Source organism: Neovison vison, chromosome 14 (assembly GCF_020171115.1).
Source record: "Neovison vison isolate M4711 chromosome 14, ASM_NN_V1, whole genome shotgun sequence".
In the NCBI taxonomy this organism is placed as follows: Eukaryota; Metazoa; Chordata; class Mammalia; order Carnivora; family Mustelidae; genus Neogale; species Neogale vison.
Genome location: NC_058104.1, coordinates 16,191,838 through 16,205,814, shown reverse-complemented (window position 1 = coordinate 16,205,814; position 13,977 = coordinate 16,191,838). Strand labels below are relative to the sequence as shown.

The following is a 13,977-nucleotide window of genomic DNA, read 5'->3' as shown; positions in this document are numbered from 1 at the left end:
TAATTTTTTGAATATTTATTTATTTATTTGAGAGAGAGAGAGAGAGAGAATGAGCAGGAGGGGCAAAAGGAAGAGGGAGAGAAAAATCTCAAGCAGATTCTGCGTGACCCGAGCCAAAACCAAGACTCAGACATTTAACTAACTGACCACCCAGGTACCCCTACCCAGTTTTTTAAAAAGCAAGTGATATACTTAATGAAGTCATTAATGAGATTTTAGAGAAAAGTAAGTGGAGAGATTTCACTAACCGTAGCTTCTGACAAAGAAGTACTAATACACTAACTTTAAGATTAGAATTCACCATCTGTCTCAGTTACAAATAATTTAATACACATGTTAGAAAAGGCCCAGAGAAATAGACTTAGATGCTTATGTGAATGTTTTATTTATCTTTATTTCATTTGACAGGTTCTTAAAAATAGCCTCTAATCCTCAGTTTCCTAACTGTAAAATAAAACAATAACACCTTCCTTTCAAGGTTGCTCTGAGGCTTAATTGCTTGGGGGAGATGATGCATGTGAAAGCTCTTCAAACTGCCGTATGATGTGCAGATGTGAGTTTTCCCTAATGAATTTCTGTAGCTTTATTTGGATAATATGGGTAGCAGATGGTTATAGATAGATAAAATATTATTGCTCTATTAATTTTCAGGAGTTATTGAGTGCTATGTGTATAGATAGCCCAGATTTACCAGTTTGTCTCCTGTTTTCTGTTCATGTAAGTGAAAATTTTGTACTTTGAAATTTCAAATTCAGAGTTTTATGTGTCTTGAGCAAATAACCTGATTACAAAAATGGACAAAGGATCTGAACAGAGTTTTCCGGAGAAGATATACAGATGTCCAATAAACACAGGAGAAGGTAATAATAGTCCCAAGTTGGGAGGTGCCTGGGTGGCTCAGTGGGTTAAAGCCTCTGCCTTCAGCTCAGGTCATGATCTCGGGGCCCTGGGATCGAGCCCCGCATCGGGCTCTGCTCCGCAGGGAGCCTGCTTCTCCTCTCTCTCTGCCTGCCTCTCTGTCCACTTGTGATCTCTCTCTCTGTGTCAAATAAATAAATAAAATCTTTAAAAACAATAATAGTAGTCCCAAGTTGGAAATAAGTGAAATACTCCTCAACTGATGAATATTGAATGAACAGAATATCCATCCTGTGGAATACTCTTCGGAAATAAAAAGGAATGAAATTCCAATGCATAGTATGACATGATGAACCTTGAAAATGGGCCGCTAAGTCAAAGAAGCCCATCACAAAAAACATAAATAGTGTGGTCGTATTTCTTTAAAATACCTAGGCTAGAGAAACCTGTAGAGAGAGGAAGTAGGTCAGTGTTTGCTTGGGGCCTGGGTGGATGTGTGGATTGAAAAGTGACAGCTGAGAGGAGCAGGATTTTTTTGGGAATGACAAAAACACTCTAACATTGACTCGTAGTGATGGGTGCACAGCTCTGTGAATATACTGAAAGCTACTGGATTGTACACCTTAAATGAAATTTTATGGTATGTAAATTATATTTCAGTAAGGCTGTTAAAAAAAGTTTGCTTGAGGGACACCTGGGTGGCTCACTTGGTTAAACATCTGCCTTCGGCTCAGGTCATGATTCCAGGGTCCTGGGATCGAGTCCCGCATCAGGCTCCCTGCTCCGCAGGGAGCCTGCTCCTCCCTCTGCCTCAGCTGCTGCTGCCCCTGCTTGTGCTTTCTCACTCTCGCGCGTGCTCTCTCTCTCTCTTCGCTGACAAATTAACTAATTTAAAAAAAAAAAAAGAAAGTGACATTTCCACTCATCATAGAAAGTTAAAAAAAAAAACATTTTGCTTGAGTAGTAAACATAAGTTTTAAAAATATATTTTAAATGTAGTTTGAAAGGTCACCCTTGCATATAGTGAAAATGCGAAATATATAATACCGTGACAGTTGTCCTCTTTTCATTCTTGCCTTCTCGTCACTTAAGCTTTCGGAGATACGCCACACACCTGCGAATGGATTTGGGGGTGTGCGTGTCTTTGTTCACACGCACACACAAGCAGCAGGATGCCGTGCAGTATTCTGACTCTTGCTCTTTGCTCCCACTTTGAGAGATCTGTTCGTGTCAAAGTGCGTGTGGATTCCGAACCAGCTCTTAATCTGCCAAATTGAATCACTGTTTGGAAAGCAGGAAAGAAGTGTGTTTAAAGGGCCTTTGTCTTTAAAGTCGTTACTAAGGTCTGTGTCTTCCACAAAAATTTCCTCCTCCTTTGTATGTCAGAGGATTGTCATATAATTTTGCTCCAAAGTAGTATTTTATGATTATTATTGCTGCGGTAAGAACACCTAACATGAGGTCGGCTCTGGTCACGGACTGTTACGTGGACATACAGTGTGGTTCCTGTAAGATGGTCCAGCAGCGCTCTAGAACTCGAATCCAACGTGAAGAAACTTTGTATTTGTTAAATAGCAGTTTCCCATTTGCGCCTCCTCTAGCCCCTGGCAGCCACCATGCTGCTGTCTGCCTCTGTGTGTCTGACTCTTCTGTGGACTCCGTCTGGGTGCGGTCATGCGGTTCTGTCTTCCCGCGGCTCGTTTCGTTTCAGCATGATGTCCCCAGGTTAACCCGTATGTCACATACGCCCGGCAGGATCTCCTTTTTTAAGGCGGAATAGTATTCCACTGCATGTACCCGCCGCCTTCTCTTTATTCACACTTCTGCTGCAGTAAACATGGGAGTGGACGTCTCTCTTTGAGATTCTGGTTTTAAGTCTTTTGTAGAAAGACACAGAAGTGGGATTGCTGTGTCATATGATTTTCTCTTTTTAATTATTTTTAGAAACTTCCAGACTGCTTTCCATAGGGGTAACACCATTTTTCATTTCTAATAATGCATAAGGATTCTAATGTCTCCATATGCTTGCCAACGTGTATTATTTTGTTTTATTTTATTTTTATTATTTTTTCTCACAATGGCCATAGCTGTGGTATGAGATAATACCTTACTGTGATTTTGCTTTGTTTTTCCTGGTGATTCATGATACTGAGCATCTTTTGATATACCTGTTGGTCATTTGTAGGTCTTCTTTGGACAAATGTCAAGTCCTTTGGCCATTTTAAAATTGAGTTATTATTAATATTATTTGCTGTTGAGTTAATGGGATCCTATGTATATTTTGGATATTAACCCCTTATCTAGTTTGTAAATATCTGCACCTTTCACAGGTTACCTTTTCACTCTGTTGTTTTTTTATTTTTTTGATCTGGATACTCCTTGTTGTTTGTTTTAAGGCAAATGAACTTAAACTGTTCCCCTTAATTTTTTGATGTCCTCTGTTTGCTCTGGTAGAAGATAAACAGCAAATAAATGGATCTGAAGAACAAAATCTTAAAGAACTGGTGATTAGGTGATACTGTGTGTGGCAGTATTATCAATCAGATATCATTGAAATTGGTAGAAGTTTAATCCGAAATTATTTGTATAGGATCAAAAAAGGAGAGAGGGAATAAATAATATTAACTAATGAAAGATGATATTTGTTATTATAGATGTCTCAAGGATTTAATCTTTTCATTAGTTAATATTCATCAATGTATTAACTAATCAATATTTGAAAATTTGGAAAAATAAAATTCCTTGTAAATTTATTTATTTTAATACATCTGTGGAGTTTCTTCAGATTTTACCAGTTTTAAATGCACTCATTTGTGTGATGGGTGTGTGTGTGTAGTTCCATACAATTGTATCATCTGTTTAGAATTGCGTATCTAAAACCACAATGAAAATACAGACCTTTTCCTTTTCCTTCCTCTTGACGGCTGTGCCTGCTCCTTTGTCCTCCTGGCTCCTAGTCCTGGAAATCACTAGCCTGTTCCCATTCTCTAAATTCCTTGTAAATTTAGATTTTCAAAGGTAATTCAAGAAGAATGTCATTCTGAGTACTTCTGTAATCACTGTAGTAATGGAATCAGTAGTTACAAACCATTATCAGAAAGAAACCAGACGTAGATGGTTTTATAAGTAAGTTCTAGCAAACATTCAAGGAAAAGGAGTTCTCCAGAAAGCAAAGGGAAAAGGAACACTTGTAAAATAATTTTAAGAAACTACTAAACCTTGGGCGCCTGGGTGGCTCAGTGGGTTAAGCCGCTGCCTTCGGCTCAGGTCATGATCTCAGGGTCCTGGGATCGAGTCCCGCATCGGGCTCTCTGCTCAGCAGGGAGCCTGCTTCCCCCTCTTTCTCTGCCTGCCTCTCTGCCTGCTTGTGATCTCTCTCTGTCAAATAAATAAATAAAATCTTTAAAAAAAAAAAAAAGATTAAAAAAGAAACTACTAAACCTTGATACCAGCCCAGAGAACAGCATGGAAAACAAAAATTGCAGTGCAGTTTCACTCATTAGTACTGGTGTAAAATCCTGAACAGTACATTAAAATACGGAGTCCGGGGCACCAGAGTGCCGCAGTGGGTTAAGTGTCTGACTCCTGATTTCAGCTCAGATCATGATGTCAGGGTGGTGAGATCGAGCCCTGTGTGGGGCTCCGTGCTGAGGGGGAGCCTCCTTAAGATTCTGTCTCTCCCTCTGCCTGTACTACCTGGCCCCCACTCCAGGTAATCTCCCCCTCCCTCCTAAAACAAAACAACCAAACAAAGAAACAAACAAAAAACCCAGAGCCCAGCATCGAAGAACAATGAAACAACGATGCATCAAAAAACAACAAAAGACCATAGTCAAGTTGGGTTTAATTTTTTTAAATATAATTTTTTTCTTTTTAAAAATTGAAGTATAATGAACGTATAGTATTGTATGAGTTTCATGTGTACAGTATAATGATTCAATAATTTTTTTTTTAGAGTGTGATCATGGGGGCGGGGGCAGAGGGAGAAGGAGAAAGAGAATTTAAGCAGGCCACTATACCCAGCGTGGAGCCTGTGGTGGGACTTGATCTCACAACCCTGAGATCATGACCTGAGCCGAAATCAAGAGTCAGAGGCTTAACTGGGCAGTCACCAGGTGCCCCAAGTGATTCAGCAATTTTATACATTACTCAGTGCTTGTCAAGATAGGTGTCTTTTTTTGTTATTGTAGCTGGCTGTGTAATTAGTACTCCACTGTACAGATGTTTTGCATTTTTATTAACTATTTTGGACACAAATTATATCAAGTTCTGAATCAGTATTAAGTATGAGTCCTTCTTTCCTTTGTTTTCAACGAGGGTTAGTGTTGCAAGGGAAGAAAACCTTTCCTTATGCAACAGGTTCTGTGGCGACTTCTGGTATACCCTTCATTCGCCTTCCTGTAGTGCTGATATCTTCCCTGATGATGGGACAGTTGTGACAACCGAGAAGTTAACATTTCTTGTCAATTGCAACAGTTAAAATTACTATTAATGAAACTGGAGATGTTGAGATTTTGCCAGATTTGCCATTACTGTTCTTTCTAAACGGTTCGAGGATCCACTCTAGTACCCTCCGTTGCCTCTAGTTGCTGTGTCTGTCTTCTCCAGCCTGTGACAGTCCCTTAGTCCTCCTTGTTTTCATGGTTTTGACACTTTTGAAAAATACTGGTCAGGTATTTTGGAGAAGTTTCCTCAATTTGTATTTGATATATTTTCATTACATATTTGATATACTTTCGATATATCATTTCATTATCTATTTGATATCTTTTCATGATTGGAATGAGATTATGGGTATTTTGTGTGACGCAATAGTGTTCTCAGTACATCAGACCTACCGGGGCGTGCACGCCGTCAGTTTGTGTTATTCCTGAGGACGTTCAACGTAGGGACAGAAGTGGTTGGTTTTGTTTTGTTTTCGTTCTAGCTTTTGGATGTCGGTCGTTCTAGCACCGTTTATCGAACGGATTACTCTTTCTCCATTGAACGGCCTTCGCGCCTCTGTCAGAACTCCGTTGGTAGCATATGTTCGGTGCGTTTCCGGTTTCATTTGTCTTGTTGATCTGTGAGTCTCTCTTTGGCCAATACCACACATTCTTATGTGTAATAAAGAGTAGATTTTTGTGTGTTGATCACGTATCTTAGGCATTTGTAGGCTCCCTTACTAGTTCTCATTAGTTCCAGTCTGTTTTTTGTAGATTCTTTTGAATTTTTATGTAGATAAACATGTCATTTGTGAAAAGAAAGTTTTATTCCCTTTTCTGGCTTCATTTCACTGACTAGGATTTACATGTTATCTAGGAATAGTAGAAAGGACATTCTTACGATGTTTCAGATATTTAGAGGAAAACATCCATTCTTTCACCATTAAGTCTGACATTAGCTGTGAGGGTTGTTTTTTTTTTTTTAATCCCCTTCATAAAATTAAAGAAATTCCCTTTTATTTTTAATTTGCTGCAAGTTTTTGTCACGAATGAATGTTGAATTTTACTAGATGCTTCTGTGGAGTGATTGATTTTTGCCTGCTGAACCAACCTTGCTATTGCTGGGATAAATTACCTGGTTGTGACACATTTTCCTTTTCACGTGTTCCTGCATTCAGTTTGCCTAGGGTCTTTATTTGTTTTACTTTTTTAGGTTTCTGTCTCTGCTCATGGAAGGTGTAGGTCTATAGTTTTCTTTATAACATCTTAATGTGGTTTTTGTATTTCAGTGATGCTGGTCCCATATAGTCAGGTCTAAGGGTGTGTGTGTGTGTGTTCAGATTTATTTATTTATTAGAGAGAGAGAAAGAGAAAGGGAGTGGCGAAAGGAGCAAGAGAGAATCCCCAAGCCAACTCCAGGCTGAGCATGGAGCCTGACGTGGGGCTTGGTCTCATAACGCTGAGCGTGACCTGAGCCAAAACCAAGAGTCAGACGCTTTACTGACCGAGCACCCAGGCACCCCCATTTTTTTTCTTCTTCAGGTCTTATGTTTTAACCTGATAATATCCTTTAACTGGTGTTGAAACTGATTGTCAGTGTGGTTTGATGAAATTTTGCATTTGTTGTTTTCTAGTCTCTGTGTTGTTTTTTCGTTGTCCTGCCTGCTCTCTTGTTAATTGGGTATTTTAAATGGTTTTATTTTATGCCCAGTCTTGACTTATTCTTTATAAACCTTTAAAGTATTTTAGAGATTCTCCTGGGGTTTAGAGTGCACATCCTCAGTCGACCAGAGTCTTCAGATGACACACCACGGCGTGTGTAGTGTCAGGATTTACAGCGGTGTTTCTCATTCCCCTCGACCATCTTGGGCTTTTGTTGGTACAACTTTTATGTAAGTTATGAACACACAATACATCATTATTCTTTTTTACTTACACTGTCAGTTATTTGTAGGGCAATTAAAGGTAAAAAAGGTAAATATCTTTTCCTTTTCCTCCCCCTTTCCCAGTGCTCATTATTTCTTTGTACAGATTCAGGTTTCTTTTTTTTTTCTTTCTTTCTTTTAGTTTTATTTATTTATTTATTTATTTGACAGAGAGAGAGACTGCAAGTAGGCAGAGAGGCAGGCAGAGAGAGAGGGAGAAGCAGGCTCCCTGCTGAGCAGAGAGCCCAGTGCGGGGCTTGATCCCAGGACCCTGAGATCATGACCTGAGCTGAAGGCAGAGGCTTAACCCACTGAGGCACCCAGGCGCCCCCAGATTCAGGTTTCTATCTACTGTATGTTTCTTTAGTTTGAGCAATTCTCTTTAACATCTCTTGTAATGTAGGTTGTTGAGAAGGACGTCTCTTGGATTTTGGGTGCAAAATTTTCCATTTCTGAAAGATACTCTCGCTGGGTGTAGAATTCTGGTTGATGAGTTTTGTTTCTGTTAGGCTTCTGGTTGGTGAGTGTGGTTTTTGTTAGGCACACTTCTTGGATGTGTCGTTGCAGTTTCAGCAGTTTTCTGATGAGTCGTCACATGTAAACTGTACTCTGTTCTCATGTAATGTGTCTTTTTCCCCCTCTAACTTAAAGATTTTCTCAGTATCTTTTGTTTTCATCATTTGGATATGGTATTTTTAGGTTGTTTTTTATTTTTAAAATGTCCTGGTGGTTCTGTGAGCTTCTTGGATCTGTGGTGGTTTTTCATTATCTGTGAAAAACTGTTAGCGATTGTTTTTCGACTATTTCTTCTGCTTCTTTATCTCTGCTTTTCTTCTGGGATTCCAAGTATGTGTATCTTGGGCCTATTCTTGTTGTCCCCCAGCTCTTGGACACTGTGTCACTTTTTTCCCTTAAGGGAAAGAAAGAAAACTTTGTTAAGAAAGAAAACTTTGTGCTTTTGTTGGCTTCTTTGCACCAGTCTCCAAGTTTTTTTTATTTTTTTACTCTTTGTCCTCAGCTGTTAATAGTCACTGCTGAACCTGTCAGAAGCCCGTTTTTTCATATTTAACATTTTCTTTGTTACAATTTCCGTCTCTGCTGAATTTACGCATCTGATCTTCCATGTTACCCACCTTTTCTGTTAGGGCTTTTTTTTTTTTTTTAAAGATTTTATTTATTTATTTGACAGAGAGAGACCACAAGTAGGCATAGAGGCAGGCAGAGAGAGAGAGAGAGGAGGAAGCAGGCTTCCCGCTGAGCAGAGAGCCCGATGCGGGACTCGATCCCAGAACCCTGAGATCATGACCTGAGCCGAAGGCAGCGGCTTAACCCACTGAGCCACCCAGGTGCCCCTTCTGTTAGGGCTTTTAACATAGTAACGATTGTTGTAAAAATTCCCCATCACAGACTTCAAGCACTTGTGTCAGGAGTTTGGTTCTGCCGACTGCTTTGTTGGAAATGTGTTGTTTTTCTGTGCCTCCTATTTTTTGTTGTTTAAAGTCAGACTGTTATTGTAAAGTCAACAATAACGTTGTTTATTACGTTACAGACTGAGGTGCGCCGCGTTTCTGTGTTTGGAAATCAGTTCACCTTTCCCTTCTGCATGGCCTTTCCCTTTGGAGTTGAGGTTCATCGAGTCTGGAGCTGGGCTTGAGTTGAGACTCGCTGTTTCTGTGCGAACCTCGTTCTACCACTGGCTTTAACATCCCATTAGGCGATGCCGAACGTGTGGCCTGGGGGCTTCTGTGACAGTTTTCTCCTCAAGCCTCATCCATCCTAAGCTTTAGATGTTCAGCTGGGCTGCCTCTCAGAGGGTCAATTACTGTGGTTTTGGACCTCTTCCAGGAATATTCTGTTAGCATTTAATGGATGCTTGTTAGCCTGGTGGCGGGGCACTGAAAGGAAAGGTTGCGCATTTCTGACTGTCCTATTAAACCTCAATCTCAGCCTGGCACTTCTCCAACTAACCTTCTCTGCTAGATCTCATGAGCTAAGCCAGAAAACACTGCTATAAACAGCTAAACTCTTAGGGGGAAACCAACCCTGATGTTACGACTTTATGGTTTCACTGCTGTGACTTTATGGTTTTACTGCTACCGCGTAGTAGATGACGCGCTGAGATGTCACTCCAGAGTCCTTTAGAACTCTTCCCTCTTCTTCTCAGGCACCACACCAATCCAGTGGGCACCGAGTGGCGGTGGAAGATGGACCAGCCTGAAGTGATCCTAAAGGAAGCCATTGAAAACCATCAGAGCATGATTAAGCAGTTTAAAGGTATTTATCTGCCCTCTACAAAGGAATGCTAATTAATGTGAATTAAATTGGCTGAGGAGTTGCCTCTTTGACAGGATTTTGTTCCCACTGGCAAATTTTCATATAGGGAAGTGAAAACTTTGTAGAAATATTACATGCATTTTGGCTTTTTTAGTTTTTACTGACAACTTTTATGTCCCATATGATGGAAAAACTAAAAAAAATTCACTCAGAGCTTAACAATTTAGAATATTGCTCACTTAGCCTGTAAGTTTTGCCTGGGAGCATATCATCATCCTTCCTAAAAATTCTTGATATTGTTCTATCTTGGTAAGCATAAAGCAGCTTAAGGGGACAGGAAAGTTTAGATCATTGGAAAAATCTTAAATATTATCAGTAATGTAGTATTGGGAAAGCATTTTTTATTAAATGACTTATAAAAAGGAAGGATTCTATTAATATCATGTGATCCGTAATATTGTGAACATTCTGCCACTCAATTTCTAGAATTTCCTGATTCAGTTCTGTTTTATATTAAAAGGTATATACTTTACTGGAGGTTACTGGTTCTCAGGCTTTAGTGAGCATCAGAATTATCTGGAAAGCTTGTTAAAACAGATTCCTGGCTTCCTTTTCCAGAGATTGGTTCAGTAGGTCTGGAGGTAGGGCCCAAGGGTGTGCATTTCGGAACCTTTTCGGGGGGTGTTGGTGTTGTGGAACTGGAGACCCCACTTTGAGGCCCACTGCTGCAGAGAGACACAGTGGACTTACAAAACGTTGGCTTTCTAGAGTCGTGGCTGCCTATGCTGAACTGAAATTTGTTAGGTTCCCTGAGAAATCTGTGTGTCTGTCTCCACCTACCACTTGGAAGTCCTTCTCTCCTCTATGTTCCTTTTCCTTCGCTATGCAACAATAAAACACAAATCTTAACCAAGGTTGTGTTGATATAGACACTTTTGTGGTGCTAACTTCATATGTGGGAGTCCTTATAAACCCCAGTAATTATCATTTTGAAGTTCAAATGATTCTTTTATGTGAAGAAATTTGTCAGGTCACTCCTTCTTGAGATTAAAGTACTTCTGATAAGTTGTGTGTGTGCACGTGTGTGCTTAAATTTATAGGCCACTCAGCCAGTGTCTTCAGTTCTCAGTAGACACTGGCTGGGTGGTCTATAAATTTAATTCAGTCATAACACTCTGGAGGTAGCACCAGACCGCACAGGGTGAGGGTTCAGGCCTGTAAGTCGTGCCCCACGTCAGACCCTGATCTCCAGTCCGGGTTGTTCCCTGCACTTCTGAGTAACTGGCTGTAAACAACAGGTTCCTGCTGCCTCCTGTTCAGATATGATTAATTTACTGGAGTGGTTCATGGAACGCAGAGAAACACTTATTTACACTTAGTGGACTCACCAATTTCTTATAGAGGGTTTTACGGAGGATTCAGAGGGGCCAGAGGAAGAGGTAACGTAGGGGAAAGTCTGCAAGCGCAGGAGCTTCTGTCCCAGTGGACCTGCAGTGGGTCACCCTCCTGGCACATGGAGGCTCTCACCAGCCTGGCAGTTCAACTCTCAGTGCTCACGAGTTTTTAATGGAGCCCAATACGGAGCCCTTCTCCCCGTCCAGGAGCTCGGTGTCTGTGATGTAAGATTCCGGGCCTTGAATCGCTTGTCTCTTTGGGGACCAGCCCCGTCCTGAGGCCATTTAGGGGCCCTGAGTCACCTCATTAGCTCTGGTGTGCTCCACAGGGGCTCCTTCTGAACGACTAAAGACACCGCTTTCACTCAGGAAAATATATATATATATATATATATATGTTGTCTTATGGGGGAACATATATATATGTTGTCTTATGGGGGAAGATAGATAAAGGATTGGAGAGAGAGCGAATAGAGCCTATCTGTGGACAAGTGAATCCTGAATTAGGGTTAAAATGCCTAAGGAGAGGGAACGACCCCCCCCCCCAATTCAACAACGACTGTCGACTTCATTCTTTTTTTTTTTTTTTTTAAAGATTTTATTTATCTGACAGAGATCACAAGCAGGCAGAGAGGCAGGCAGAGAGAGAGGAGGAAGCAGGCTCCCCGCTGAGCAGGGAGTCCGACGCAGGCCTCGATCCCAGGACACTGGGATCATGACCTGAGCCGAAGGCAGAAGCTTAACCCACTGAGCCACCCAGGTGCCCCTGTCAACTTCATTCTTAAAAAACCTTTTCTAGAGTTTACTTTGCCCTAGTAATTTCCCCAAAGGATTCTTTTTTCACATCTTAATTACTTGACATAGTGTTACCATGTCAGCACAACAACTATTCATTTAATCAGCAATAAATTTTCCACAGGGGTTTTCAAGTTGGAACCGGTTGACCCTTGTGCACCGACACGCCTCCCAGTGCCAGAGCAGTTCTTCTTTACAGTGGTAGGCGTTGTAGAAAATGGGTTTCTGTTGGAAGGTTGCTGCGTGTAGGCACGGGGGCATAAAGGAGCTCTCATTCATGGTAGTTTATGTTTTCACGAAGGGTGAGAGCTCTCTTGGTCTTCAGTGTTTGGATCATGGTAACTCTTTGTTAATGCTTTTTAAAATTTCATTCCAAGCTTAAACAAAACATTACTTTTTTGAAAATCTGTCTTATTGTTATAATAATTACAGTAAACCTGGGTGTGATGCTATAGTATTAAAAGAGAAAAAACTATTTTTTTTTAAAGATTTGTTTATTTATTTATTTGTCAGAGAGAGAGGGAGAGAGAGGGAGCACAGGCAGACAGAGAGGCAGGCAGAGGCAGAGGGAGAAGCAGGCTCCCCGCCGAGCAAGGAGCCCGATGTGGGACTCGATCCCAGGACGCTGGGATCATGACCTGAGCCGAAGGCAGCTGCTTAACCAACTGAGCCACCCAGGCGTCCCGAGAAAAAACTAATTATTAAAGGATGAAATACATAATTTGTAAAAATTCAGAGCTCTTCTACAAAACTGGTGGTAGTCTGCAGCCCTCAACAAGCACGCAAATTGTTTTCTTCTAAAAAATACCACAGTGTCGGTGCCTGGGTGGCTCAGTAGGTTAAAGCCTCTACCTTTGGCTCAGGTCATGATCCCAGGGTCCTGGAATTAAGTCCCACATCGGGCTCTCTGCTCCGCGGGGAGCCTGCTTCCTCCTCTCTCTCTCTGCCTGACTCTCTGCCTACCTGTGATCTGTCAAAAAAAAAAAAACACCAACCAAAAACAACAACAACAAAAACAACAACAAACCACAGTGGGCAAAATTACGAAATTTTAGTATTTCAGAATATTGGTTATGTTTTCTCTCTTTTTGGCAGAATCTAAACCATTCAGATGCATGGCTGTTTATTTTATGGTAATCATCAGACAATGAGATTTTGTAACTTCGGTCTTTATCAATGGTTCTAGTCTAAAGTGTTCTCTTTTTTTATGAACCTGAATGCCTCCTGCATTAAGTGAAATCTCTGTGTTCTGTCTTTTATTCATGCTAGGGGATAGGGTGTAAGTAAAACAGGTCCCGTCCTTTCTGAAAGGCAAGCCCTGAACTCCTCAGTAGAGATGGGGCTGCAGACGTGGCTTAACTCGGGATACAGTTCCCCACCGAGGCCCTGCAGGAAAGTTCCCTTCTCCCACACCCATTAGTTTTCCCATTAGAGCACGGGTGCTCTTACCTTGTGCCCTCTGGTGGCTTGAGAAAAGCAAAACAAAATGAGGAATGGAGTATTACTGGTTTCCTTGGTTAGAATTTGGGTTGTACTTTCCTATAGGAGAAAAAAGTTCAGTTTGCCTAATCACCACTGAAATAGATTCGTTAGTACTGTAGCTTAGGGTTATTGCTGATGAATTTGGTGTTGGGATTTGAATGGTAACTCAATCTCCATTTTAATGGTATTTTATCTGTGGGAATACAGATTTTAGGGTTAAACAGAAATGTTCTAGGAACATTATAGGCAGTTTTCAGAGAATCAGAGCCAATTATTTCCTTCTTAGTTGGTTATATTCTGGATATCCTACGTTCATCGTCTCTGTAGAGCATTAACTTGTTCGTAATTTCCCTTGTTCTGGCTTGGAATCCTTTGGTTTTCAGTGTGCTTTTCTACCTTCTTTCTCCACGGGTCTGGTTCGGTCGTTTTATGGTTTTATTTTTGTGGAGGGGAGACTTGCCGTGAGTGTTGCTGCTTATTCCGTCTGAGTTTCAAGCTTTAGCCAAGGGGCCAGCCTTGAACAGATTTTGAAGATATTCTGATTTTTTAAAAAAATGTTTCCCTTTTGTGCTTGTTCTCGATTCTGAGGACAATTATTGTCTCTTCAGTTATTTAATTGAATCATTAAAATAGCTTTCTCTCATGACCTTTATTAGCTTTCCCTTCAGACACATGCAGAATTAACTTTATATTGATTACAAGTGGGTCAGAGTTTCAGTGCCGCTCAGCATCTGTTCGGAACGCTGCCTGTCCCCCCACACGCTCCCACGGCAGGAGAAGGCGTTCCGGAGTGGGCTGGGGGTTTCCTTCAGGCGGTTCCCACCG

At 41.0% G+C, this 13,977-nt stretch overlaps 1 protein-coding gene across 2 annotated transcripts in view; it reads left to right on the top strand.

Annotated features, from left to right (window-relative positions):
- Positions 1-13,977, top strand: part of LOC122896102 (S-adenosyl-L-methionine-dependent tRNA 4-demethylwyosine synthase TYW1-like) — a 199,397-nt gene that overhangs the window by 83,905 nt on the left and 101,515 nt on the right. For both annotated transcript variants that reach the window (XM_044234071.1, XM_044234070.1), the window contains exon 11: positions 9,372-9,481. In XM_044234071.1, coding sequence (XP_044090006.1) covers positions 9,372-9,481 — 110 coding nt within the window. The remainder of the gene's footprint in view (positions 1-9,371; positions 9,482-13,977) is intronic.